At 45.6% G+C, this 26,292-nt stretch overlaps 1 protein-coding gene across 1 annotated transcript in view; it reads right to left on the bottom strand.

Annotated features, from left to right (window-relative positions):
• LOC309550688 (NACHT, LRR and PYD domains-containing protein 12-like) overlaps positions 1-26,292 on the bottom strand; it is a gene marked incomplete at its 3' end in the record, with an annotated part of 537,904 nt that overhangs the window by 52,116 nt on the left and 459,496 nt on the right. The window contains exon 8 of the mRNA XM_082251023.1: positions 13,934-14,098. Within this exon, the coding sequence (XP_082107149.1) occupies positions 13,934-14,098 (165 nt within the window). The remainder of the gene's footprint in view (positions 1-13,933; positions 14,099-26,292) is intronic.

Below are 26,292 nucleotides of genomic sequence, written 5' to 3'. Positions count from 1 at the left end.
AAATGTCAGCTGTGCAGGAACCTGGCATTCAGTGACCCAGGGGGTCATTACAGTGCCAAAAGGCTGGGGGATGAGGCTGGTAAGAATGACCATTTTCAACACTGTCAACTAAGCTCGCAACACAAGATGGATGCTTGCGACAGCATTTGAATGAAATGGCGGCCTGACAAACTAGGGTGCCAACGCACAATACCATTACACCTCCCCTTCTTGTGGGTGCATAGGCCGGAATTGCAATTTCCCGCCGGACGCAACTGAATTCCGTGGGTTCGGTTTGCCGCAACAAACCACCCGCATTGCCATGCCTTCCTTCTGTTGGATGACAGATACTACTCCCCTGGGGAGAAGCTTCTGGCTCAAATAGAGGATGTGAGTTTCCTCTCCTTTAGCATCCCTCCGGCCTAGGGCTGCATCTGGCCCAAAGGTAATGGCATAGGGTTGTGTCGGGACTAGGCGTTTAAATTCCGGGCCCCATGTCCCAGGTGCACGGGCCAGTACCTCCGTCAGGGCCGGATGGTCCTTCTGACACACTGGCGCCAAGGAGGCCCGTCTAACCAGGGTACCGTTGGGTTGGTCAGTCACAGGTTCAGCTGAGCCACTATCATCGCACCCCAGCATCCACCTGTGGCCAGCTGTACCCAGGAATGACGTACCCAAAGTGGTGGTGTGAGGAGTAGGCCAGGTCCTGGTATCCTCAGTTCCAAATCTCTGGGTGCCTACTCCTCCCTGCTTTTCCCAGTACAAAACCGCTGACAGGTCCATCTGACAATTACTATGCAGAACTGTCAAACTAGGCCATGCCAGAACGTTTGGGACTGTGGACAAGAGCTCTGGGTGTTCCACCCAGACAGGGCCAAACACTACCAGGCCTCTAAAGCAGGCCACTGCACCAGGCTCGACCTCTCCCCGTGGATCACACGAGACTCTTGGGGAGGTGTCTGATGCGTTCCCAACCCCATCTAGCATTGCCGTAGACGCAGTCAAGACACATGGGGTGGGGAAGGCTGGCTCGTCCTGAGCCTTCCAGGTTAGAAGGTTTGGTCAACGCCCCCTGCTCAGGTTCAAGGTGGTTTGACAGCGGGCACCAGCCAGCTGCTTTGACACCTCATGGTTCCTGGGCACGGGGTATGCCACAATCACAGGGCTGACGTTCAGCCTGCATAAGGCTCCACAAAGCCTTCTCTCGGTCCCTTGTTCCCCATCTGCCTGCGCCTCCTGTGAGACAGGGGGGGGTCGCAGGTATGGGGGGAGCAGACACCCAGGCGACCATCTCGGGGACGTCAGGGTGTGTCCTCCCAGGGTCTCCAATATCTCTGATGCGGCATGCAGTAAGCACTGCCAGCAGCATAGATACCTGGAGGGAGAAGGGGGGCTTCAGCTGAAGGCCCAAACCCACACCCTGAGTGTCAGCTACCGCTAACAGGACACCTGTCTTTCCCAGTTCAGGGGTACTACTTCTGCCCCTGGCATGTGCTGTGCTAGGATGCTGTGTGAGGATCAGGTCAAGCCACAAACCCTGGTGCTTCACTCCAGGCCCGGCCCGCCTGATCTCACAGAGATCCTTACAAAACAGATCATTTGACACCTTCAATACATGTCTGTGAGGTTGACTGGACACAATGAACAGCTGTTTAACCCCTTTAGTCTCCAGGCCTCCTGCCTGTTGTCCTGTCACACCTATCTGCCCATTGTCCCAGTCAAGCTGTTTACTCATCACAGCAGGGGGCCTTTCAGCTCCAGTCCTAAGTGATCGGATAGTCTGGTTGATGCGCAGTGCTGCCTGACAGGCAGTACTATAAGTCCCAGCCAGCTGTCCTGTGGCGAACAAAGACAGCTGCTGAGGCCCTACAGAGGTGGAGTCCACTGGGTCAGAACAAGGAGAGGACTTAGAGTACTCCTCCTGCTGCTCTGCGACCAGGGCCTGCGCCTCCACTGCCTGTGCCGCACTGCGAGGGACCACCAACATTTACAAAAAAAGTTTGCATTATCATCATTTCCATCAACATTATCAGCAACATAATTTCCAGCATTATTAGCATCAACATTATCATCATCAACATTATTTGCATCATCATTAGCCTCATCATCAACATTACTACAGCATACCCCTGGTAACTTCACAGGCAAGAGGGCCCCCCTTCCTTCTTCAAAAGATGGAGGACCTTGTAATTCAACACTACCCTTCCCCTCCCCCTCTCTCTGTCCATCCATAGGTTGTCCAGACATTAACCCAATATCTGCCCACAGTAACTTGTCAGGTCCAGCGAGTTCCGTAGAGGCCTCCAGGGTGCTTTTAGCAGGGGTGTAGTAAGAAACAAGGGTGCCCTAGGTTGGCACTCAACAAAACATATATGGGGATTTCCTCAGAGACTCCCACCTCCCTCATCCCACTCCCAGCACCCCAATCAATGAAAACACGGGCACGGGGTACGCGTGAGCGGGTCCCCCCAACTCCAGTGAGGGTAAAAAACTTTCCAGGGATGATGTCCCTTCTTCTTATCACTTCTGGTTTGACCAGGGTGACTTCAGCTCGTGTGTCCCGGAAACCAGTGACAGTCCGGTTGCCCACGGTGACGGGCTGCAAGTTGGCGGCTGTCACCCGGGATTTCCTGTGGACAAACAGCACGGAGGAAGAGTTGCTGGCCGGATGACCAGGTGATGTCATCTGCTTCTGCTCAGGGCACTGTGTCCTGATATGTCCCGCTTTTCCACATGTGTAGCATCTGCCGGTGTCAGTTGTAGGGAAGGTGACACCAGGAACTGCAAAGGCTGGTTGCTGGGGAGCTTGACTCCTAGGTGCAGGAGGTGTTTCCATGTGCGATTTTCCTCCTTTCGCGCCATACAGAGGAGCCTTGCGATGGTCAGATACCCGAGTGTGGATGTAGGTATCTGCCAGTTCTGCTGCTTCTTGGGCAGAGGCTGGCTTTCGTTCCAGCACAAACTGTCTGACGTCTGTAGGACAGATGTGCAACAATTGATCTCCAATCATGAGATCCTCCAGGGACTCAAACGTAATGGCCTTCAAGCCCTTAGTCCACTGACGGAACGTGGTGTGTAAGCGGCTTACCACATCCATATATGAGTCCCCAGGTCCCTTTTGTGGGGACCAAAATCGCTTCCAGTACACTTCCGGGGTTAACTGGTACTTTTTGGTGATTGCAGTAGGTACACATCAATGTCACTGTCCTTTTCCATGACTGGAAATTTGGCTACTGGGCTCACGAGCAGAGAGGTGTCCCTGTGCTCTAGGGATCCGAGGTTCTGAGTCTGTCGCTGAGGTGGGAGCTTAGCCATCTCCAGTTCGTGCCGACGATCAGCCTCCCTCTGTGCATTCTCTCTCTCAGCCGCCGCCCGGCGTTCCTCTCTCTCAGCCTGGCGTTCGGCTCTCTCAGCCTCTCTTTCAGCCTGGCATTCTAGAAACTGCAGGTACGCCATAGGATCCATCTCCTTAACACGTGGCAGCATTTACTGCATTAGAGGAGAGTCTATGCTGGTTGCAGGCAAGCTAGGGCTGGGCTGGTCTGCTCATGCTGTGGAGTGGAGGAGACATCCAGTGGTATTCCAGTGTCAGTCTCTGCTGGCCCATCCTGCATGGCCGTGCCTGAATCACTGGGCTCTGAAGAAACGGAAGCCTCTTCCTCTGGTTCCGCCAGATTTCGGCTTGCCTGGATATCATACTCCTGCAGGGCATGAATCATTACTTCACGAGTTTTGCCACTGACGTCAAGTACTTTTGATGTGCACTACGTAGCAAGTTAATTTTTGTTCATTTTCTTATATTCCGATAAACCAGGCATGTTTGCAAGCAGAAAGCAAAGATAGGAAGGAGCTGTAGAAAGTAGAGATTGCTGTATGTCTCTTTTCAAAAAACAAAAAATATGCACCAGTTTGTCTCTAAGGACTGCTTTCCACAACCGTTAAAATCCTTCAGTGCAGAGCTAATTCCTAACAGTGCACTGAATGCTCTTAAATGCAAGACTATCCCACGTACACTGCCAGCCAATATGTGATGGTGGCGCGTACCAGACCCCTAGCCTTCTCATCCACCTCGTGACCCAAGACCAGGCAATCCCACACCCTGCCGTCACTTGCGTAACAATGCCACTCTCAGCTGCACCCAGCACACAGATTGTCCAGCTTGCGGGACCACAATCTAGATGCCAGCAGACAGAGCGATTGTCACCGGGCTAATGAAACAACTAACCCTTTCTCTGCCACCACCTCTACGTTTATAATGAGCCCAGAGGACGCTCATAATTTTAGAAATATCAATTATGACTTTAGGATAATCATCCATAACACGCTCTGTCACATGCAGACAGGAATGTCCGGAGGATTTATCCTAACAGTAGTACTCTCAGGAGATAGGTTCTTTGGGTCAGTTTGCGTTCAAGAGCTTAGAGACAAGTTAACACTTTTCAAAATAAGGTTTAATTATAAAAAAGGTTAAAATTGGTGCGAATAAAAATATTTACAGAAAAATGGGTTACAATGAAATAGAGACACACTACAGCAATTTAGAAGAATAGATAAGAATTAGAAATGAAAATACTTGCATTAAAACGGTCCTCGTATTACCTTAGTTTCAGAAGCTGAACAGGTATGATCGGTTCCCCTTGAGCGATGTTATGGCCTCGATGGTAGGATGAGAACTGATCTCTATCAGTTCCTGTCCTTTTTCTCTAACCCTCCAGGGGGTGTCACCAGAAGTACTTAGCCAATAGGCTCTGAGTCTATAAACTACTAAGGGACCTCCCCGTTTGACAGATTAATAAAAGCACTCATATCTTGAGTATGAAACGGTTACATGCTTGAAACAGATATTTTATGGTCTGGTTTTGAATGTCCTATCTTTAGACACTAAACATGGGTTATCTCGGAATAACCCCTGACCTGTAAGGCATCTGATCGCTAGCTTGTCTCCCCTAGGCAGGAGGAGGTTCATGTTTGATATTAATTTGATCGGTATTTTATGGGGCACCCAAATATCTACTTTCTAGAGACATATCTTGCTTGGGTATAAAGTTAGGAAGTTTTTTGTGGTTAACTGTGTCATTTTCGAATGACCTAGGAGCCATATGCTGTGTTCAGATTACCAATTAACTTCTAGAGCATGAGGAGACGGAATGTCTGCTTGGTCAATCTGCTTGTGTATAGTAAAGGTGTGAAAAATGTCAGCTGTGCAGGAACCTGGCATTCAGTGACCCAGGGGGTCATTACAGTGCCAAAAGGCTGGGGGATGAGGTGTAATGTTCCGGTACCTTTGGTACCCTAAATTACACTTTCCACAAGTGTATGCGCCCCACCATTTACTTTTGGAAAGGTGCGCATACACCTTTAAGACTGGAGCTGTCATCACCCAGCGCCGGACTAGATGGCTATTTAAAGCGCCGGTTCTCACTCACATGTGTTCGTTCAAACACCCTTACCTGGATGCTAACCTTGCTTGAAGCTTCCATGCTTGCAAGCTCACCTCGCTGACGGAACCTCGCTGCGCTGATCCCTGTATCCTGCTACTGGATCATCCGCCTCTCCTGAACCACCCTTCGGCTGTATCGCTAATAGTGCTAAGTACCCCGCAGGGGAATTCTCTATAAACTTATACTAAGCTTACACTATCTAGCTCTGCATAGTAAAGACTTTTTATCACATCTGCATAACTAGATTGCTAGCTCTTGAGACTACTGCTACTTTTCTGCACTGGGTTGATCTCTTTTGTATGTCCACCTGCTATTCTGTCATCTGCTACCATACAACATTGCTAAACCTTCCTGCATCCATCTGCTACTGTCTCACCTTCAAGTGTCTATCACCTACTACCTCCACTCAACCTATCCCTCAACCTTCATCATTGTGTTACCACATACATAAAGTCACTCTAGGAACCAGCTTGCTAATTGTGTGTATTTACTGGCTGAAATAAGACCTTCCACACATGATGAGTCATTGAGGTTGGGAATGGTATCTCAGCATATCTCTTACATGACTACTGACGTGGAACTATTTCTGCAGCTGAAAATCCACACCATATAAGAAACGCAGAAGCGTTACAGATTGAACGAACCAAAAAATGGATTCAGCAGAAATAACCACTCAGGTGACACAATTAAAACAGCAAGTATCTGTGTTAATACATGCACTTGCTGAATTAAAAGAAGACAATCAGGCTCTGTCGCAGCAGGTAATTAGACTGACACAACTTACCTCTGCTCAGTCCCCTGAACCCAAGATAAATCCCCCTTTGGTATTTACAGGCGATCGCAAAAAATTTCGCGAATTTAAAAACGCATGTGAGTTACTTTTTTTGCTAAAACCTCGTACCTACCTTACTGATCACATTAAGGTTTGTACTATTATTTCTTACCTAACAGGCGATCCTCGAGCCTGGGCAGATTCTCTTTTTGAGAAAAACGACCAGCTTCTCAACTCCTATGCCTTGTTCCTGGCAGAGCTCACTAGCCTATATGATGACCCCAATAGGCAGAATACTGCTGATCTTCAGTTAAGATCCTTGAAACAAGGAAGGAGGCCTGTAGAAGACTTTGTCGCAGAGTTCAAGAGATGGACCCTTGATTCAGAATGGAATGATGCATCTCTGAAAACCCAATTTAGGCTTGGCCTATCAGAAGCCGTTAAGGACGAGCTCGCCCGAGCGGATCTGCCAAAAACCCTGGATGCACTAATACAACTCAGTATTACCATAGATAGAAGACTACGAGAAAGAAAGGCTGAAAAGATGGGAATGCCATTATCCGTTTCCTCTCGGAGTCTGGCCGTTGACCCCGTTCCTATGGAGATAGGAACCATACGCCCACCGCTATCAACTATGGAAAAAGCCAAAAGACGAAATGAAAATCTCTGCTTGTACTGTGCATCCCCGGATCACAAGATAAACGTCTGTCCCCTAGTCAAAAAAAAGAAGGGTGAGTGTTCACATGTCTCTCTAGGAGGATTGACAACTTCATTCACTAACCCCTACATTTCTGTTTTTTTGACATTACAGTGGGACCAGAACAGGATTACTACTAAGGCCATGATTGACACAGGATCTTGTGGAAATTATATGGATATATGTTTTGCTGCTTTAAATAAAATTCCTATTATTTCTAAACTCAAACCTGTCTCAGTAAGTCTTATTACCGGTGTTCCGTTATCCTCTGGTCTGATCACCGATCAGACACAAGCACTGCTAGTCACTATTAACGAGTCTCATAGGGAGACTTCTACCTTCGATTTAATACCATCACCCCACTTTCCCATTGTGTTGGGACTTCCCTGGTTACACACACACACCAACCAACCATAGATTGGAAGAAACGGTCCTTGACCTTCCCTTCTTGTTATTGCGAGGATACGTGTAACCTCCCGTTTTCCGGGAAGATTCTGTCTGTGGTGACAGATGAGATTGCACCACTATGTTATCAGGATCTTTCTGAGGTTTTTTTTGAGAAAAATGCTCAAGCATTACCTCCTCATCGAGACTATGATTGTAGCATTGATCTACTCCCAAATAGCAAATTGCCGTTCGGTCATGTTTATCCTCTTTCACAGGATGAACTTGCCCATCTCAAAACCTATTTGGATGAGAACTTGGAAAAAGGTTTTATTAGACCTTCCACTTCTTCTACAGCAGCAGGACTCTTTTTTGTTCGCAATAAAGATTCAAGTCTCAGACCTATCATCGACTACAGGAAATTGAATGCCATCACAATAAAAGATCGCTATCCTCTACTGCTTATCCCTGAGCTCATTGAGCAGGTGCGTGGAGCTACCTATTTTTCAAAATTAGACCTGAAAGGAGCATACAATCTCATTCGAATCCGTGATGGACACGAGTGGAAGACTGCATTCAGAACTAGATACGGATTGTTCGAATATCTTGTGATGCCATTCGGCCTATGCAATGCCCCTGCAGTTTTCCAATGATTTATAAACGATATTTTTAAAGACTTACTAGATGTCTGTGTTGTGGTATATCTGGACGATATACTTATATATTCACGGACCCTGTCTGAACACATAAGACATGTAAGACTTGTATTATCGAGATTGCTTGCACATAATCTTTATGTGAAGCTGAAGAAATGCTTGTTCCATAAAGATGAGGTACTCTTTCTAGGCTACATCATATCCAAAACAGGAATCGAGATGGACATGAGTAAAATATCCTGCATTCAGGATTGGCCTACACCAACTACACGCAAGGCGCTACAGCGATTCCTGGGATTTTCAAATTTCTACAGGAAGTTCATAAAAAACTTTTCTGCTATTGTGAGACCCCTCACACAGCTCACTAGCATAAAAATACCATTTAAATGGTCAGAAGAAGCAAATAAGGCTTTCCACTTGTTAAAGACAAGGTTTACTTCCGCTCCCATATTACGCCATCCAGACCCATCCCTCCAATACATTCTGGAGGTAGATGCGTCAAACATGGCAGTAGGAGCAATACTCTCCCAACGACCTACCCACACTTCACCACTTCATCCAGTCGCTTTTTTTTCTAAATCCCTGAGCAGTCCCGAGATAAATTACCCCGTGGGTGAAAAGGAACTGCTTGCTATAAAATTGGCTCTGGAGAATTGGCGACATTTACTCGAAGGCACCCAATTACCAATAATTATATACACGGACCATAAAAACCTCCAATATCTTCAGACTAGCAAAACTCTCTCGCATCGACAGGTACGATGGTCACTATTCTTTCTAAGGTTTAACTTCCTAGTGACCTACACACCTGCAGATAAGAACAAAAAGGCGGATGCACTATCACGACTAACTGAAGAAAACTACTTTGAAATCCCTTCCGTTCCTATAATACCTCACAAACGCATTATTGGAGTTGTCCGTTCCTTAAAGGAATAGGTTCTGCATGGTATAAGTTTGGATTCACCCCCACCACAACTAAATACTGATGCAGAAGGCTTCCTCTACTACAACGACAAACTTTACATACCACCTACCCTACGCACCAAGATCTTGGAATTATCGCATGATGTGCCTATGGCAGGACATATGGGTATGACAAAGACTTTTAATTTGATTTCTCGACAATTCTGGTGGCCTGACATGAAAACATCTATACAAAAATTTGTCTCTTCATGCAATGTCTGTGCCAGGTCCAAAATTGACACTACGAGACCATCCGGTCTACTATGCAGTCTACCAATACCCCAAACTCCATGGGAGGTTTTATCATTGGACTTCATCGTAGAATTGCCTCCTTCCAAAGGATTTAATACCATCTTGGTGTCAGTGGACCATCTGACAAAGATGGCACATTTCATTGCTATTCGCAGACTACCTTCGTCCAAACAAACGGCAGAACTCCTGATGAAACATGTCTTCAGATTACATGGTATCCCAAAAACTCTTCTGTCTGACCGTGGATCACAATTTATTTCTAAATTCTGGCAAGAACTATGTCACATACTACGGATTGAGCGGAAGCTCACTTCTCCTTACCATCCGCAGACCAACGGACAGACTGAAAGAGTCAACCAATGCATCGAGCAGTATTTACGTTGTTACACTTCTTACCAACAGGATGATTGGTTGGATCTTCTCCCCCTGGCAGAATTTGCCTACAACAATGCAACTCACAGTACAACCAAGCAGAGTCCGTTCTACTTGAACTATGGGTTCCATCCCTCTATTCTCCCTCCACGCATCCTTCCTTCAAATAACCCAGTAGCCTCAGACTATCTTACCCAAATAAAGGATTCTCTGGGTTTACTAAATACTACCATTGCACACGCTCACAGTCAACAAAAGAAGTACTATGATCTTCGTAGAAGACCTTCTCCACAGTATACTATCAGGGACCTCGTTTGGCTCTCAACAAAAAACTTGAGACTGAAGATCCCTAGCAAAAAGCTTGGACCTCTGTTCTTGGGACCTTTCCCAATCAAGAAACTTATTGGAAAAGCTGCAGTGCAGCTTACATTGCCAATGGACCTAAAAATCCATCCCATTTTCCATGTGTCGCTACTAAAACCCCATGTTCCGGACCAAGGAATAAGGCCTAATATTCCACCCCCCCTCCTGTACAAGTTGAAGGTGGAGAAGAATACGAGATAAAAGAGATTCTGGATTCTCGTATCTACAGAAGAAGACTTCAGTACTTGGTTAGATGGAAGAACTATGGGCCCCAAGACGACACCTGGCTAAACACCTCTGACATACATGCCCCTAGATTAATCCGCAATTTTCATGCGAGATACCCAGACAAACCAGCTCCAGAGGCCTTCAGGAGCAGGCCTTAAGGGGGGGGGGGGGGTATTGTAATGTTCCGGTACCTTTGGTACCCTAAATTACACTTTCCACAAGTGTATGCGCCCCACCATTTACTTTTGGAAAGGTGCGCATACACCTTTAAGACTGGAGCTGTCATCACCCAGCGCCGGACTAGATGGCTATTTAAAGCGCCGGTTCTCACTCACATGTGTTCGTTCAAACACCCTTACCTGGATGCTAACCTTGCTTGAAGCTTCCATGCTTGCAAGCTTACCTCGCTGACGGAACCTCGCTGCGCTGATCCCTGTATCCCGCTACTGGATCATCCGCCTCTCCTGAACCACCCTTCGGCTGTATCGCTAATAGTGCTAAGTACCCCGCAGGGGAATTCTCTATAAACTTATACTAAGCTTACACTATCTAGCTCTGCATAGTAAAGACTGTTTATCACATCTGCATAACTAGATTGCTAGCTCTTGAGACTACTGCTACTTTTCTGCACTGGGTTGATCTCTTTTGTATGTCCACCTGCTATTCTGTCATCTGCTACCATACAACATTGCTAAACCTTCCTGCATCCATCTGCTACTGTCTCACCTTCAAGTGTCTATCACCTACCACCTCCACTCAACCTATCCCTCAACCTTCATCATTGTGTTACCACATACATAAAGTCACTCTAGGAACCAGCTTGCTAATTGTGTGTATTTACTGGCTGAAATAAGACCTTCCACACATGATGAGTCATTGAGGTTGGGAATGGTATCTCAGCATATCTCTTACATGACTACTGACGTGGAACTATTTCTGCAGCTGAAAATCCACACCATATAAGAAACGCAGAAGCGTTACATGAGGCTGGTAAGAATGACCATTTTCAACACTGTCAACTAAGCTCGCAACACAAGATGGATGCTTGCGGCAGCGTTTGAACGAAATGGCGGCCTGACAAACTAGGGTGCTAACGCACGATACCATTACAAATGGGTTGTAGGAAATCCACTTTTTCACATTTATGATCTTTCTCTTGATTTTTGCAATATTATAACTTTGTTGCTCTTCATGTTTATGTATTTTGCACATTATATGTTATATACACTCACCAGACACTTTATTAGGTACACCTTGCTAGTAGCGGGTTGGACCCTCTTTTGCCTTCATTCTTCGTGGCATAGATACAACAAGGTGCAGGAAACATTCCTCAGTGATTTTGCTCCATAGTGACATGATGACATCACGCAGTTTCTGCAGATTTGTCGGCTGCACATCCATGATTCCAATCTCCCATTCCACCACATCCCAAAGGTGCTCTATTGGATGAGATGTGGTGAGTGTGGAGGCCATTGGAGGACAGTGACCTCATTGTCATGGTGAAGAAACCAGTGGTGAGATGATTGGAGCTTTGTGACATGGTGCATTTTCCTGCTGGAAGGAGCCATCAGAAGATGGGGACACTGTAGTCAAAAAGGGATGGACATGGTCAGCAACAATACTCAGGTAGGCCGTGGTGTGTAAACCATGATCAATTGGAACTAAGGGGTCCAAAGTGTGCCAAGAAAATATCCCCCACACCATTACCTCCCCCACCACCAGCCTAAACCATTACCCCCCCCCCCCCCCCACACACACACACACACTATTACACCACCACCAGCCTGAACCGGTGATACAAGGCAGGATGGATCCATACTTTCATGTTGTTTACACCAAATTATGACCCTCCCATCTGAATGTCCCAGCTGAAATCGTAACTTGTCAGACCAGGCAACTTTTTTCCAATCTTCTGTTGTCCAAATTTGGTGATCCTGTGTATATTTGTAGCCTCAGTTTCCTGTTCTTAACTGACAGGAGTGGCACCCTGTGTGGTCTACTGCTGCTGTAAGCCATCTGATTCAAGGTTCCATGTGTTTTCTGTTGAGATATAGTATTCTGCATACCTTGGATGTAACGAGTGGTTATTTGAGTTACTGTTGCCTTTCTCTCACCTGGAACCAGTCTGCCCATTCTCCTCTGACATCAACAAGGCATTTTCCTCCACACGAAAAGAGTGATGCTCAGAACTAGGTCCTCAGGCTGCCTCTATCTCAGAACTCACACTTGCCATCCACTATGGCTAAGCTTTGCTGCCCTCTACGACCGGGGTGGTCAACAACACTGCAAATACAAACACAAAGAAAGGGCGCACCAGCCTAGCGCATTATCCTCAGCGGGCTTTTAATAACATAAGTTTAGAATCAACTACTCACAAACATGCGTAATAGACCAGCATATCAATTCCAAGGAGCAGCTCCATTTGAAAAGTCCAATGTCTCATGTAGACTGAGGGCTGACGCGTTTCGAGGACATGCCTCTTCCTCAGAGCCTGAAGGCCATGACTAAGACCATGGTTTAAATACAGTGGACAAGGCCCCACATGACCCTCGAGATTGTGGGAGGAGATACCGCCCTTATGGGCGTGGCTACACAGCTAATTACCCAAACCATAACAAAGACTTCTATTAATATACCACTCTACGGATCTATATGTTAAACTTATAAAAGTGATCATTTACACATGACCTTCCTAGCAGATACACAATGATAAATGATAAATAAAAAGTACATGCTTTTAGTACTCAGCTAATTCAAAAACGAAGCACTCCATCCCCCTCACACAGGGACTGCACAGCACCAAGGGACAAGAATCAATGCAGCTCACAGCAACTGCTGGTCTCTCCAATAATACCACAGCAGGCACCAGACTTCCCACACCTAGATGAGTAGGCATAATCAATGTAAGGCATTTTCCTCCACACAACTGCCGCTCATTGGATATTTTCTCTTTTTCCCACCATTCTCTGTAACCCAATAGATGGTTGTGTGTGAGAATCCCAGAAATACTCAGACCAGCCCGTCTGCCACCAACAAACATGCTACGTTCAAAGTCACCTAAATCCTCTTTCTTCCCCATTCTGATGCTCGGTTTGAACTTCAATAAGTCGTCTTCTCCTCGTCTAGATGCCTAAATGCATTGAGTTGCTGCCATGTGATTGGTTGATTAGCAATTTGTATTACCAAGCAATTGAACAGGTGTACCTAATAAAGTGTCCGGTGAGTGTAGATTGAAGTAGCTGTGAATAGGTTGGAGGAGATCTGTCCTCGCTCACATGTATGAAAGTGGATTTTTGTAGTGAATGTCATTGTTAGATTTGATCCCTATTGGTGGAGTTATCACATCTACATTAAATGTTTTACATTTTCAGCAAGTGTTGGTATTGGGACACATTGTAGGGTGCAGATTTCTCATTGGTTTCATCACACATTTTGTCACTAAGTGTAGGGCTCTATGTATAGAATTCTATTCTACTATTTCTACTTCTATATCAGACTTCCTGCTGGCCGATGATTTTCATTCATTACATTTTACACAAAGTTTTTCAAGCTTTTAAGTGTACATATTTCATTTTTTATTTATGTTTTCTATCCAGCTTTAGAGAAGTGTCTGATATTGGTGATATATAGAGACAAACAGGAGATGAAATATTTCTCCATTATTATTATTTGATTTATGGAGTTTGGCAGAACAGTCCAGGATTGGAGATTTATGGAGCCTAAAGATGGATTTTGATGACATTTTCATATTTCTATATTATTTATGTGGTTTAGATATAAAACTGTCCCAGAATATTATTGTCTCAGTCAGTCCTGTTATACTCACTGTAATTCCTCTATCCGGCTTGTTGTCAGAGCTTCCATCACATCCCTGAAATGAGGACCCTCCAGATTGTTCCCAGACAGGTCCAGTGTCCTCAGTTTCTGGTTATTTCTTATTCCAGATGCCAGGTGGGGGCAGGAACTGTCTGTCAGCTGATTATAGAACAATCTGTAGAAGAGAAGAATGTTACCAGAAGAAAATGAATGAATGGAACTATTCTCTACATCAGGGCTCTAAATATTTTTTCTTGAAATCTAGGAGCCAGCTAAAAAAGTTAGAAGCCAGTTTTTTTTTTGGCACATACCGAATGGCGGGCTTCTGTCAGCATGGCTGCCATACACGGGCCCAATGGCGGGCAGTTTTTAATGAACTGGCTGATGTTGCCCGGCATTCCACCCATGTGTACTTTGTTTACTTCTTCTGAGAGATATTAAAGGAACACTCCAACCACCATGACTAATTCAGTGATTTGAAGTGGTCATGGTGGGAGGAGTCAGAAACACGGCACATGCTGGGATATTTACAATTATGTGCTGGGGGCTAGTTTCACTCCTATGCATATATTTAAAAAACGGGTGCCACAGAGGGGCCACCCCTAGAACTGGTTGCAAAAATGGCTCTACTCAGGTTAAGAAAGGCAACATTTTTTATTGAAAATGTTTCATACTGGTTAACAGACTGTAAACCAAAGCTTAACCACAGCTATTGGTGAACAAAACCTTGGACTTGCCGCTGCAGATAATCCCACTTTCTCACACACACACACACACACACACACACACGTGAAGGCCCTGACAATTCTACCCTGACCCCTTGAAACCTGCCCTATAGACATCCTAAAGGACAACTGCAGATTGTGATATCAAAACATCATATATCAAAACATCATATATACAGTATCTAAAATGGGGTAAGGGGATAAGAGAGACCTCAAACTCCCCAATTGGAGAGGTACTCAATGGGGTACGGGGAAGGGGAAGGGGATGGTTAACTGGATTTTTGGATACCGGTATCTATTGATTGTAAATCAACATCACATATAAGTAAAATAGTCTTTATTTCATAAAAAAGTTATTGCACAGACATACAAGGTGAAAGGGGCACAAAAACAAAATCAATATACAATCAAAGTTGACTGAAATTCATTTATCACAATTTTGGACTGTGGAGTATGGTTGGAATATCTCCACGATTGGTTCTCTACATGTTTCACGGACTGAGCCGCTTCTTCAGGAGAAACAGTAATGAGTTAAAAAACGATTCTATGAAATAGAAAGGAATTGAATGAGTCACAGCAAGGTTAATACAAATATTCACTTGAAACATTAGAGCTATGAAAGCCCATGATGAAGTGGGGAGAATATCTAAATTACCTGCGGTCACCATAGGGCGGGTTTGGCCAATTGGTAGTGGCAGGATCACCACAGAGTCTCACCGGCGGGTATGGGAGACCTTAACATTGTTATATGAATAGATATAAAAATATAAAGGTTTATAAATTCATGAGTTCAATAGTACTCTGAGTAGTGTCAATGTATAGAAAGAAGAAGAGAAGAAGAGGGAGAGGGAGGGAGGGGAAATGGGGAAAAAACAGGAAAAGGAAAGTAGGGATGGGAAAGGGAAAGGGGAAGGGAATGGGAAAGAGGGCTGGGTATAGAATGGGGAGACAGGGCAAAGAACAGAATATACATTGACCACTCATGTTAAAAATGATAATATTCACCTTTTAGAAATATCACATAAATATATAAATATATACCGGTATCCAAAAATCCAGTTAACCATCCCCTTCCCCTTCCCCGTACCCCATTGAGTACCTCTCCAATTGGGGAGTTTGAGGTCTCTGTTATCCCCTTACCCCATTTTAGATATAGTCTATCATCTGGAAGCTGATACCTTATATCGTGTAACTATTTATAGGCTCCCTTTAATCTATACATAGGTGGACAATACACCATTTTTCTTGGCTTTTTGTTGGCACGTCCCGATCCCGACTCCCTTCCTCCCTTGTGGCGGGAATCGGGCTCTGGGGTGCCAACCGAAAGCCATAAAGCCCCTCCAGCCTTTATAAATAAATCCTATATTGAATACTCTTGTTTGATTGTAAGACTCATTGAAATTGACATCCATCAGTCCTCTTTTTTCCCCCCCTACTTCCCCCCTCTTTCTCCCTCCCCCCCTTTCTTCCCTGGTCATCCCCTCCCCCGTTTGTCTTTTCTCTTTTGTCCTTTTTCTTTTCTTCCTGTTCTTTCCTTTATTTTCAGTCTGTACCCTATACCCAGGGTCAATCATCATGGACGTGTTGGGGACAGCGTGGACAGGATTCATGACGGGTATCCATACTTCCTGTCTAACAGGTAGAAAAATTGAGAAAGACTCCTAACATTTCTATAACAAAATCTTTGGCCTGCTTAAACGTAAGTCGAATCTTTACTGGCACTTAGAATATTTTAAATATTATATTGATCAGGAAATCTGTCCTATAGGTCTACGGGTACAGATTTTTCCCACTATCAGGGAACCTACGGCAACCCTGAAACAAGAGTGGGAGAAATGTCTTACCCAATGTAGTTCAGACCTTATGAAAGTACTAAGAAAGCAATACCTTGATGACATGACTGTATTGGACAAAGACATTGAAAACCTAAAAGAAAAGTACAACCATATTCTGGAGCTTCCTTCCTTTCCTGCCAAATGGAAAGAAATAAAAGACAAAATTGAAAATTTAAATAAAGACATAATTTCCAAGAAACAAAACAAATTTATTAAAGATCAATTAGCCTTCTCCGAAGGCTATGCATATAAATGGTCAGGAAGATCTGTGGGAAGAAGGGGTGCTCCCCGCTCCCACAATCCTCCTCAAACCTACGAATATACAGAATCTGATTCTTCTGTCTCTTCATTACATAGTCAGTCCAGACCTGTTGGTCAATTCAAACAAGGAACTTCTAGGAAACGGTCTCATCCTGGAATTTCACCTAACGATTCAAAAGGCAAAAAAGCCAGTAAACAACCTAAAACTAATGTCACATTACACAGCACCATCCCTAAGGCACTCAACATGATAGCTAGCACATCTCGTACTCCTACACCAGCTGATGATGGTTTTTTAGACCCAGCTCTACTCGAACACCGAAAGTCCCAGGGCAACCTGGACATGTACTTCCCCAAAACCCAAGCACCTCTCCCACCACCTCCAAACACTCCCTCCCCCACGAACCCACAGGTCTAAATATTATCAATCTCACCAATCACCCCCTCACCCAGGATGAAACCTCAGTCCTTCATCTAGGCCTGGGCTTCTGCCCTTTTGATTCCATCAACGTTATGGATACCATTAAGGACCTTTACCTATTTTCAAGAAACTTGACTTACAAGTTTATATTTGATAAAGACAGACAAAACCTTCATCTAGAAAACGAATTGACCCAACGGACGAAACATTTCTCAATGGCTGAATTCAGAGCCTTACGCGACCTTATGTTGCTCTATGATGAAAGTAATGACTCAGACGAATCCACCTCAACTCCCCCTCCTTCTATGGCTGTCAGTCCCCTGGAATCTACTGTCCCCAAACGGGCTTTTAAACCTCCATTAACACAATTCCCTGACCTTATGACGTGCCCCACCATCTGGTCCTTCCTACATCATTCCATTGCAGATCTAAAAAAGTCCAACTGGGAAAACACCAATTCCAATCTTACCCCTGAGCAAAATCTAGCTCTTAAAAGATTACAAAAAGACAGGACATAGTGATTAAGCCCTCCGACAAGGGGGGCAATATTGTCATTGTGTCCCATACACAGTATCAAAAAATGTGTCTAGATGTTCTGACCAATGAAGATTGGTATCAAAAAATTTCCCCCACGGAGGTACAGGGCTTCCGTGAGGAATACAATTGTATTATCCTCGATGCGTGGCAAAGAGGTCTTATTGACAAAGACACTTACCAGTTTCTATTTACTAAATTCCCTCGAACATCGACCTTTTACACACTTCCTAAGACACACAAATGCCTCTCCTCCCCCCCAGGTAGACCTATCGTGTCTGGCATAGGGTCCCTCGCGGACAGTGCCAGTAAATATGTCGATTCGCATCTTGCTCCCCATGTCCATGCCCTGCCCTCGTATATTAAAGACACCACAGATCTTCTTAAACACATAGAAGGGGTTCAGCTCCCTCAAGATGCCTTACTCGTTGCGGTTGATGTGGAGGCTTTGTACTCCAGCATCCCACATGAGCGGGGCATCAAGGTAATCAGTGAATTCCTGATGGAACAGGATAGAACAACATGGAAGCTAAACACCTTTATTCTTACCCGTCTCCGATTCATTCTTACCCGTAATTATTTTACATTTATGGAGGATATGTTTCTACAGAGGCAGGGCGTGGCCATGGGGACCACATGTGCACCGTCATATGCGAATCTCTACCTGGGTGGCTGGGAGAGGTTCATTTTTGCCAATGATAACTATGCCGATTATCTGCTATTTGTGCCTTTTTGGTACAGATATATAGACGATCTGCTCCTGGCTTGGACAGGCCCTATTGAGATACTACACGCATTTTTGAAAGAGTTTAATTGAAACGACTGGAATTTACGTTTTACATATGCATGTCATAATTCCCAAATTACTTTTTTGGACCTTACCATCTTAAAATCTGAGGATGGCACTATATTCACGGATTTATACCGGAAACCATCTGCAGGTAATACTTTATTACATGCGTCTAGTGCTCACCCTCAACCACTAATACAGAGTATCCCTTTTGCTCAATATTTACGCCTAAGGCGAAACTGTACGAGGGATGATGATTTTCATACACAAGCTAATGCTCTTCGGGAACGCCTCCTTCAAAGAGGCTACTCCCATACTATACTGAGGAAGGCCTTTAACAAGGCCCGAGCCAGGAGCAGATCGTCTTTACTGTACCCATCTAGACAACCTGATACACCTCAAACAGTTAAACTGATTACCAAATATTCAGCCCATCACCAACAATTACGTTCAGTAATTACCCGTCACTGGCATCTACTTACTGACCATCATATTTTAAGGAACTACGTCAGGGACACCCCAGAACTGGTCTTTAGAAGGGCCACTTCACTTCGTGACCAGCTGGTCCATAGCCATTATACCACTGACAGACCTCGCTCCTCAGGTACTAGGGGCACCTTCCCTTGTCGGGAATGCCTGCGCTGCCCTTGGGTACTAGAGGGTTCAACATATCGACTCCCCAATGGGGAATTGTGGACACCCCGGGGCCACAGTGAATGTGGAACAAGGGGTGTCATTTACCTTATGATCTGCCAGTGTAGTTCATACTATGTTGGTAAAACAAGACGAGAATTACGCCAGAGAATAGGAGATCATTTGTATTACTCCTCTGGGGGTAAATTAACAGCAGTTGGGCGCCACATTGGCCTACACCACAGATACCACCCTGAGGTGGTCAAATTTTTCGTCCTTGACGCCATACCCGAGGATCCACGTGGGGGCAATTGGGATAAAAAATTGCTCCAGCGCGAAACCCAGTGGATTGAAAGGTTGAACGCTACCACCCCCCCTGGCTTGAATGAAGTTGTTTCATATAAGCCTTTTCTCTAAACACTTATTGGTTTAGGGACCAGACTGCATTTCTTTCTCTTTTTATGTTATTGTTTTCTCCCCTTGTCTCCTTTTTTCTTTTTTCTCCCCTTTTCCCCTTTTTTCCCCCCTTTTTCCCCTTCTCTTTCCTCCCCCGTTTTTCCCATTGTTGTCACTATTTCTCCTTTCTCATTGGCTATTGTCCTCTGATGGATGTCTTAAACAAATTCCATGCTTGATTTGTTCAATGAGTCCTCCTATACATCTGTTTTAACTATGTACATTGTTACAATATCCAATATCGATATCCCGGTATTGGGATTAATTCAAATGTAAATGTATGCTATATTCACATCTATATGTGTCCATACTTATATGACTTTATTGTACTGTGGGCTGTACTGTTGTAATAACTTGTTTTATGGTCTTTAATATTTCCTGTTGTCACCCGGATGTGGGGCCCTGGGGATACAACGGCTGGATCCGGTCTCTCCGACGAGTATGTGTCCCCCCTTGCCAGCGGATATCCGCTGGTTCCGCCGGATATCCGGCGGAGTTTGATTGCGCGTGTGCATGTGCACTTAGGAGGGACTGGGCGCGTGACTTCAGGCGCCGCGGTCGCGGCGTCATGACGTCACGGTCGCTCGGAGACACATAAGAGGCCGGGGCGGCCAATATGGCAGCGTCGGCGTCTTATGCACCATGCGGAGAGGACGATTGTGAGGCAGCCCATCAGGTAATAACTTATAGATACCGATTACGCTATCCTTATCCCTTTATTGTGGGATATCCCACTTATTTTCGGGCTACTTTTCTTTCCACAGGATTATCCTTCTTGTGAAGTATTTGGGATATCATTATATACTAATGGAACATCATATGGTCACTTGGGCCAATTAAGAACAGGCTAATCTCAGGGGTTGCTCCCGTTTGGACTTCGTCCAGGGCCCCCCCCCCCCCCCAGGCCTCTCTCCTGACCAGATTTCTAAATTGGACTCGAAATTACCTTCTATATCTTATGGCATTTAAGTCCTCGCACCCTCTCCGCATGGCTATATTTATGTGATATTTCTAAAAGGTGAAAATTATAATTTTTAACATGAGTGGTCAATGTATATTCTGTTCTTTGCCCTGTCTCCCCATTCTATACCCAGCCCTCTTTCCCATTCCCTTTCCCATCCCTACTTTCCTTTTCCTGTTTTCTCCCATTTCCCCTCCCTCCCTCTTCTTTCCCTTCCTCCCTCTTCTTCTCTTCTTCTTTCTATACATTGACACTGGTAGACAACAAGCTTGGCAGTGGCATGCAATGCCAAGCCGCCGCAAGCAAAGCCAACAGAATACTGGGATGTATAAAAAAGGGGATTCACTCCAGAAATAAAGAGATTATTCTCCCTCTCTACAAGACTCTGGTCCGGCCACATCTGGAGTATACTGTCCAGTTCTAGGCACCGGTCCTCAGGAAGGATGTGCTGGAATTGGAGAAAGTCCAGAGAAGGGCAACAAAAATAATTAGGGGAATGGAGGACATCAGCTATGAGGAAAGACTACAAGCACTGAACTTATTCTCTCTGGAGAAAAGACGATTGAGGGGGGATATGATATCAATGTACAAATACTGTACTGGTGACCCGAGCATAAGGAACAAACTATTCAGAGAAAGGAGATACAATAAGACACGTAGCCACTCACTAAAACTAGAGGAAAGGCGGTTTAACCTTAAAGTGCGTAAGGGGTTCTTCACTGTAAGAACGGTAAGGATGTGGAATTCTCTTCCACAAGCAGTCGTATCAGCAGGGAGCATTGATAGTTTCAAAAAACTATTAGATGGGCACCTTAGAGACCACAACATACAGGGGTATACAATGTAAGGTTAAAAGCAAACACACACACACATCATAGGTTGAACTGGATGGACTGATGTCTTTTTTCAACCTCGCTAACTATGTAACTATGTAACTATGTAACTATGTGACATTACTCAGAGTACTATTGAACTCATGAATTTATAAACCTTTATATTTTTATATCTATTCATATAACAATGTTAAGGTCTCCCATACCCGCCAGTGAGACTCTGTGGTGATCCTGCCGCCCCCATTGGCCAAACCCGCCCTATGGTGACCGCAGGTAATTTAGATATTCTCCCCACTTCATCATGGGCTTTCATAGCTCTAATGTTTCAAGTGAATATTTGTATTAACCTTGCTGTGACTCATTCAATTCTGTTCTATTTCATAGAATCGTTTTTTAACTCATTACTGTTTCTCCTGAAGAAGTGGCTCAGTCCGCGAAACATGTAGAGAACCAATCGTGGAGATATTCCAACCATACTCCACAGTCCAAAATTGTGATAAATTAATTTCAGTCAACTTTGATTGTATATTGATTTTGTTTTTGTGCCCCTTTCACCTTGTATGTCTGTGCAATAACTTTTTTATGAAATAAAGACTATTTTACTTATATGTGATGTTGATTTACAATCAATAGATACCGGTATCCAAAAATCCAGTTAACCATCCCCTTCCCCGTACCCCATTGAGTACCTCTCCAATTGGGGAATTTGAGGTCTCTCTTATCCCCTTACCCCATTTTAGATATAGTCTATCATCTGGAAGCTGATACCTTATATCGTGTAACTATTTATAGGCTCCCTTTAATCATATATACAGTACATGCGTTGTATTGGATGTGGGCAACTTAAATCTCAGTAACTGACTGATATGACCTATAGTTCATAGAAACACATATGACTCCCAGAGGCTGAACTCCTGGATGGCATGTGCCGTGTTTCTGACTCCTCCCACCATGTCATATTTGACCTTATGGTATGTAGAAATTATGGGAGTACCGCCCTCTAATTATTAGATTGGATGGCTTTTTGTGTCCCCAGATTTAGTTTTATTCTTGATAGTTGCACCCTGTGACAAAATGGAAGTTTTGCCTGTAAGGGAGAGGGTTAGTTGTCAACAATGTCTCTCCAGAGGTGAGAAGATTTTGTCCCAAGTTGCCATGCTGCCGTGTACTTATTGTGACAGATACTAATGTCATCAGCTCAACCCTCTGTCTTCTCAGACATCATTGAATATGCTGATTTACCCCTCTGTCTGGTAATGTGTATTGTAGTTCATGAGCTCGAGGACGGCCGTCTTCCAGGTAATTGGCTCAGGCTCCTTAGAAATGTTAATGAACTCACATTGCTTCTGTTCAGAGGGCTAGATAATTAGTTCAGTTCTTGTATACAATTTCATCTACATGTTATAATGTAATCATGCAACCCCTGACCTATGTGTAGTAATTTGATGAGGAGGGGGATGTGCTCATGTGTGTATAAATTGACTGTGTGTGAGTTTAATAAAGAGTTTGTTTTATCCCTTCATGAAGTCTGGACTCATGTTTGGGGATTGGGAGGTATTTTCACTTTGTGATGATATTTTCACTGGGATTTCAGGAGAAGCTGCACGGATCTCTCTCATAGAGACTATAGGATCTGTTACACACCCCTAGCACATGTGACTTCCTGCTGGCTGGTACTGCGGCTGGTACTGCTGGCTGGTATTGCGGCCGGTACTGCTGGCTGGTATTACAACGGGTACTGCTGGCAGGTATTGTGGTGGGTACTGCTGGGGGGAAAATGCTGGCGGTGAGGAATAGCGCTGGAGAAAGGATACAGGTCCGATGTTTCCTGTATCTCTCCTGTCACAGACAGAGTGCATTTAATATCACTCCGCCTGTGACAGGACAGAGCCAGAACTACACAGGAAGAATCTGCTCCGTTCTGTCAGCTGACAGACTGCTCTCTTTCACCAGACATCCCAGATCTCCTGCGAGGTGCAGGAATCTCCCGCATGCGGACGCAGTAATTGTGGGTGTCAGGAGCCGCAGCCTGCATGATGGAGACTCCCACACCTCGCAGGAGATCTGGGATGTCTGGCAACAAGACCCCTCCGGCAGTGTACCCCAGGCGCCAGGCCGTTAATTCTAGTCGCCAATGTGACCTGGCACCTGAGGTTTATCGAGCCCTGCTGTACATGCATAAAACTCATTTCTCTTTATTGGAATCATTTATATTAGATGACTTTATAAAACACGATCTATCATCTACATGTAGCACCCTACAGGTAGGTGCTAGGTAAATGCATAGTAGGGCCTTGTCTGCCTAACAGCAGGGCCAGGATTTCTTTTTGACAGGGTGGCATGGTTTCCAGGTATGTCTGCTGAGAGGGAAGTCCCCCCACTGGCTCTGTGAGAGGCTTCTCATAGGGCAGTGGAGGAAACCCAATCAGGGACACATTCAGGCTTGTAACTACCCCAGAAGGCAGATTCTGCCAGAGAGGATTCTGGGAGTGGGTATAAGTTTGAGGGGAGTGCATGATGCAGCGTCTTTGGTGGGAGCAGAGTCCCAGCAGCGGATGTACAGCTGTCTCTCCTCCTGTCTGAGAAAGTGGATGTCTCGGGGTGCTGCCTGAGAATCCAGAGGATGCTGAGTTGAACTGAAGGAGGGATCCGGTGTGCCGAGAACCAGAGGGGAGAGAGAGAGAGGGGTTCAGTCCCAAGAAAGCCTACAAAGGTTGTGAGTACTGTGGATTGCCCCTGGGGGTCTGCCTAGTGTAGAGGGGACCACTTTGGAGAAGGTTCTGGGATCCAAGTGTTCGCTAGCGAGAGAGGGGGTGCCTGGTCAGAGGACCCTGAAGTTAGAGGGGGTACCTAGTCAGAGGGCCCTGAAATGTAAAGGGGGCACTTGCAGTTTGGGCCCTGAAGAGTCAGTATACAGTGTGGAGTGTACCAGTTGAGAGTTGCAGCAGCACAGGAATTTACAGAGAGCTACCTCAAGCCAGCGCAGGGTTGGAGGGAGCTATTCAGTGACTTTTGAGTAAAGCAGCTCAGGAGTCAAGTATTGTACAAGTCCTGGATCTTCTGGATTAAAGTCGAGGATCCAGCACAGTTTTCAGAGTTGCAGTGTATCCAAGTGTCAGGAAGCGCTGGCTAGCATTGGCTGGTGTCAAGACAGCGCTAATGGGGATATTTGCTAGAGGAGTCCCGAAATTGTACCTAGTTGAGCCAAGAGAGTATCCCACTCATTACCTTCTCCATCCCCTAAATACAATAAAAACCACAAACCAAAGATGCCGGAATTGTCATTGTCTCAGTTCTCCCACCTGGAGTTACAGCTCAAATGTGCTGAAAGTGTTACCGGTAACAATGGCAGACCCACATCAGGCTCAAGGCCTGGAAACATTGCTACATTTGGGGACTCGTCCGGGATCATTAGTTACTGGGCCAGTTGCCCCTGGCAATGCAAAAGGAGAATTAAAAAAAAAATCTATTTCTGTGCCGGGAACTGTTTAAGCGCCAGACCAGGTGTGAGACTGCAACTGTGGGAGCCAAGGGGAGTGGGCTGAAGCTAGAAGCCCATATGGAAGGATGTTTGTGGCAACGCAAACGTTCTAAGAGAAATTTATAATTTAATGAGGACTTTTCATATTCAGAAGATGAAGAGCAGGGGGAGAAAGTGTAAAAGTATATGAGTGCTGCAATTGCTTAACGGGGAGAAGTCCTAGGATGGACAGTGTAGATGGCATCAGGGGTCCCAGGGAGGACAGAGAAGAGGACGTCGGAAGATGGAGGCCGGAGGCACGGGAAGAGAGGTGTCAGGGGCCTGGTGTATGTTCATGATATATGGATGGATGTTGATCGTGCATTTGACAGAGGGACATTTATTCTGTACAGCTGTTGCACCGATACTGTGTGGATCGTAGTTGGCCATGCCGAGAGGGGCAGTGGGGCTAATCCCGGAGCCAGTATAGAAGATGAGAATTGCACGTGTGTGGCGAGGAAGAGAATTATCAGCCATTCGACCGACAGCGGGGTATTACTCTTGCCGAGCAAGGAGGGACAGCTGGCTTCAGTGAAAAAAGGCACAGTTGTGGCCCTAGTGCAATGGAGTCATGCAGATGCATGTCTAGAAAGTGGCATGATCCACTTAGCAGCTGTTTCTCAGAGGCCTGCAGTGAAGAAGCATGGCAGGGGAAGAGTTACAGTACCGCGCGGGAAAGCGCGCCACATGCAGATCTGCCGAGTGGGAGGAGTCACCGCCAAAAATACCGATTGGGTGGAGATAGCAGGGACATCCAGCCAATCAGGAGTGATCCAGGGGACCCTATTAATAGCCCCTCCTTCGGGTGTGGCCATGCGGGAGACACGTGTAGGAGAGAAAAGCACGTCGTTCATGAGAGGAGCGAAGAGTGTTCCCGCTATTACTGCCACCAAGGGTGAAGATCCTGCGAAGCAGAGCAGGGAGCAGATCCATCAGCCCGATCCCCCTCTAGTCTGGGATACTGGTATCCAGATGGTGCCGGACGGCGGACTCACGCTATGCACTGCACAGGAGGCGGCCGGGAGTTCCTAGGAGTGGTATGTCCCCAGTGTGCTTCTGTTATTTTGAGAGTGCAGGCGTGGGTCCAATGTGGGCAATGTGGTGATCTGCTGCTCAGGGCAGAGAAGAGTGAGGGCCGCCCTAAGAACTCACCGTTACGTGGGAGACAGGCCTCACTCAGGAGGTGACCGGCAATGAGTCAAAATTTCTTAGCGGAGCCGGGAGGGGCATGTTAAGACATGATGCAGTTGGAGGCCTTGCCAGCAGTCGGTGGGCCTGTAGTCTGGGGGAAGGGAGCCCAGTCGCAGAGCTCCATTGGGAGGGGATCCCTGTCTACACAGACAGTTGGAGAGTGGCCAGAGGATGTACCTACCTCAGTGGCCATAGCAGGATCCACCCCC

This window comes from Pelophylax lessonae, assembly GCF_965119305.1.
Source record: "Pelophylax lessonae genome assembly, chromosome: 3".
In the NCBI taxonomy this organism is placed as follows: domain Eukaryota; kingdom Metazoa; phylum Chordata; class Amphibia; order Anura; family Ranidae; genus Pelophylax; species Pelophylax lessonae.
Note: the sequence above shows the minus strand (reverse complement) of the source record. Positions and strands in the feature narration are given on the sequence as shown.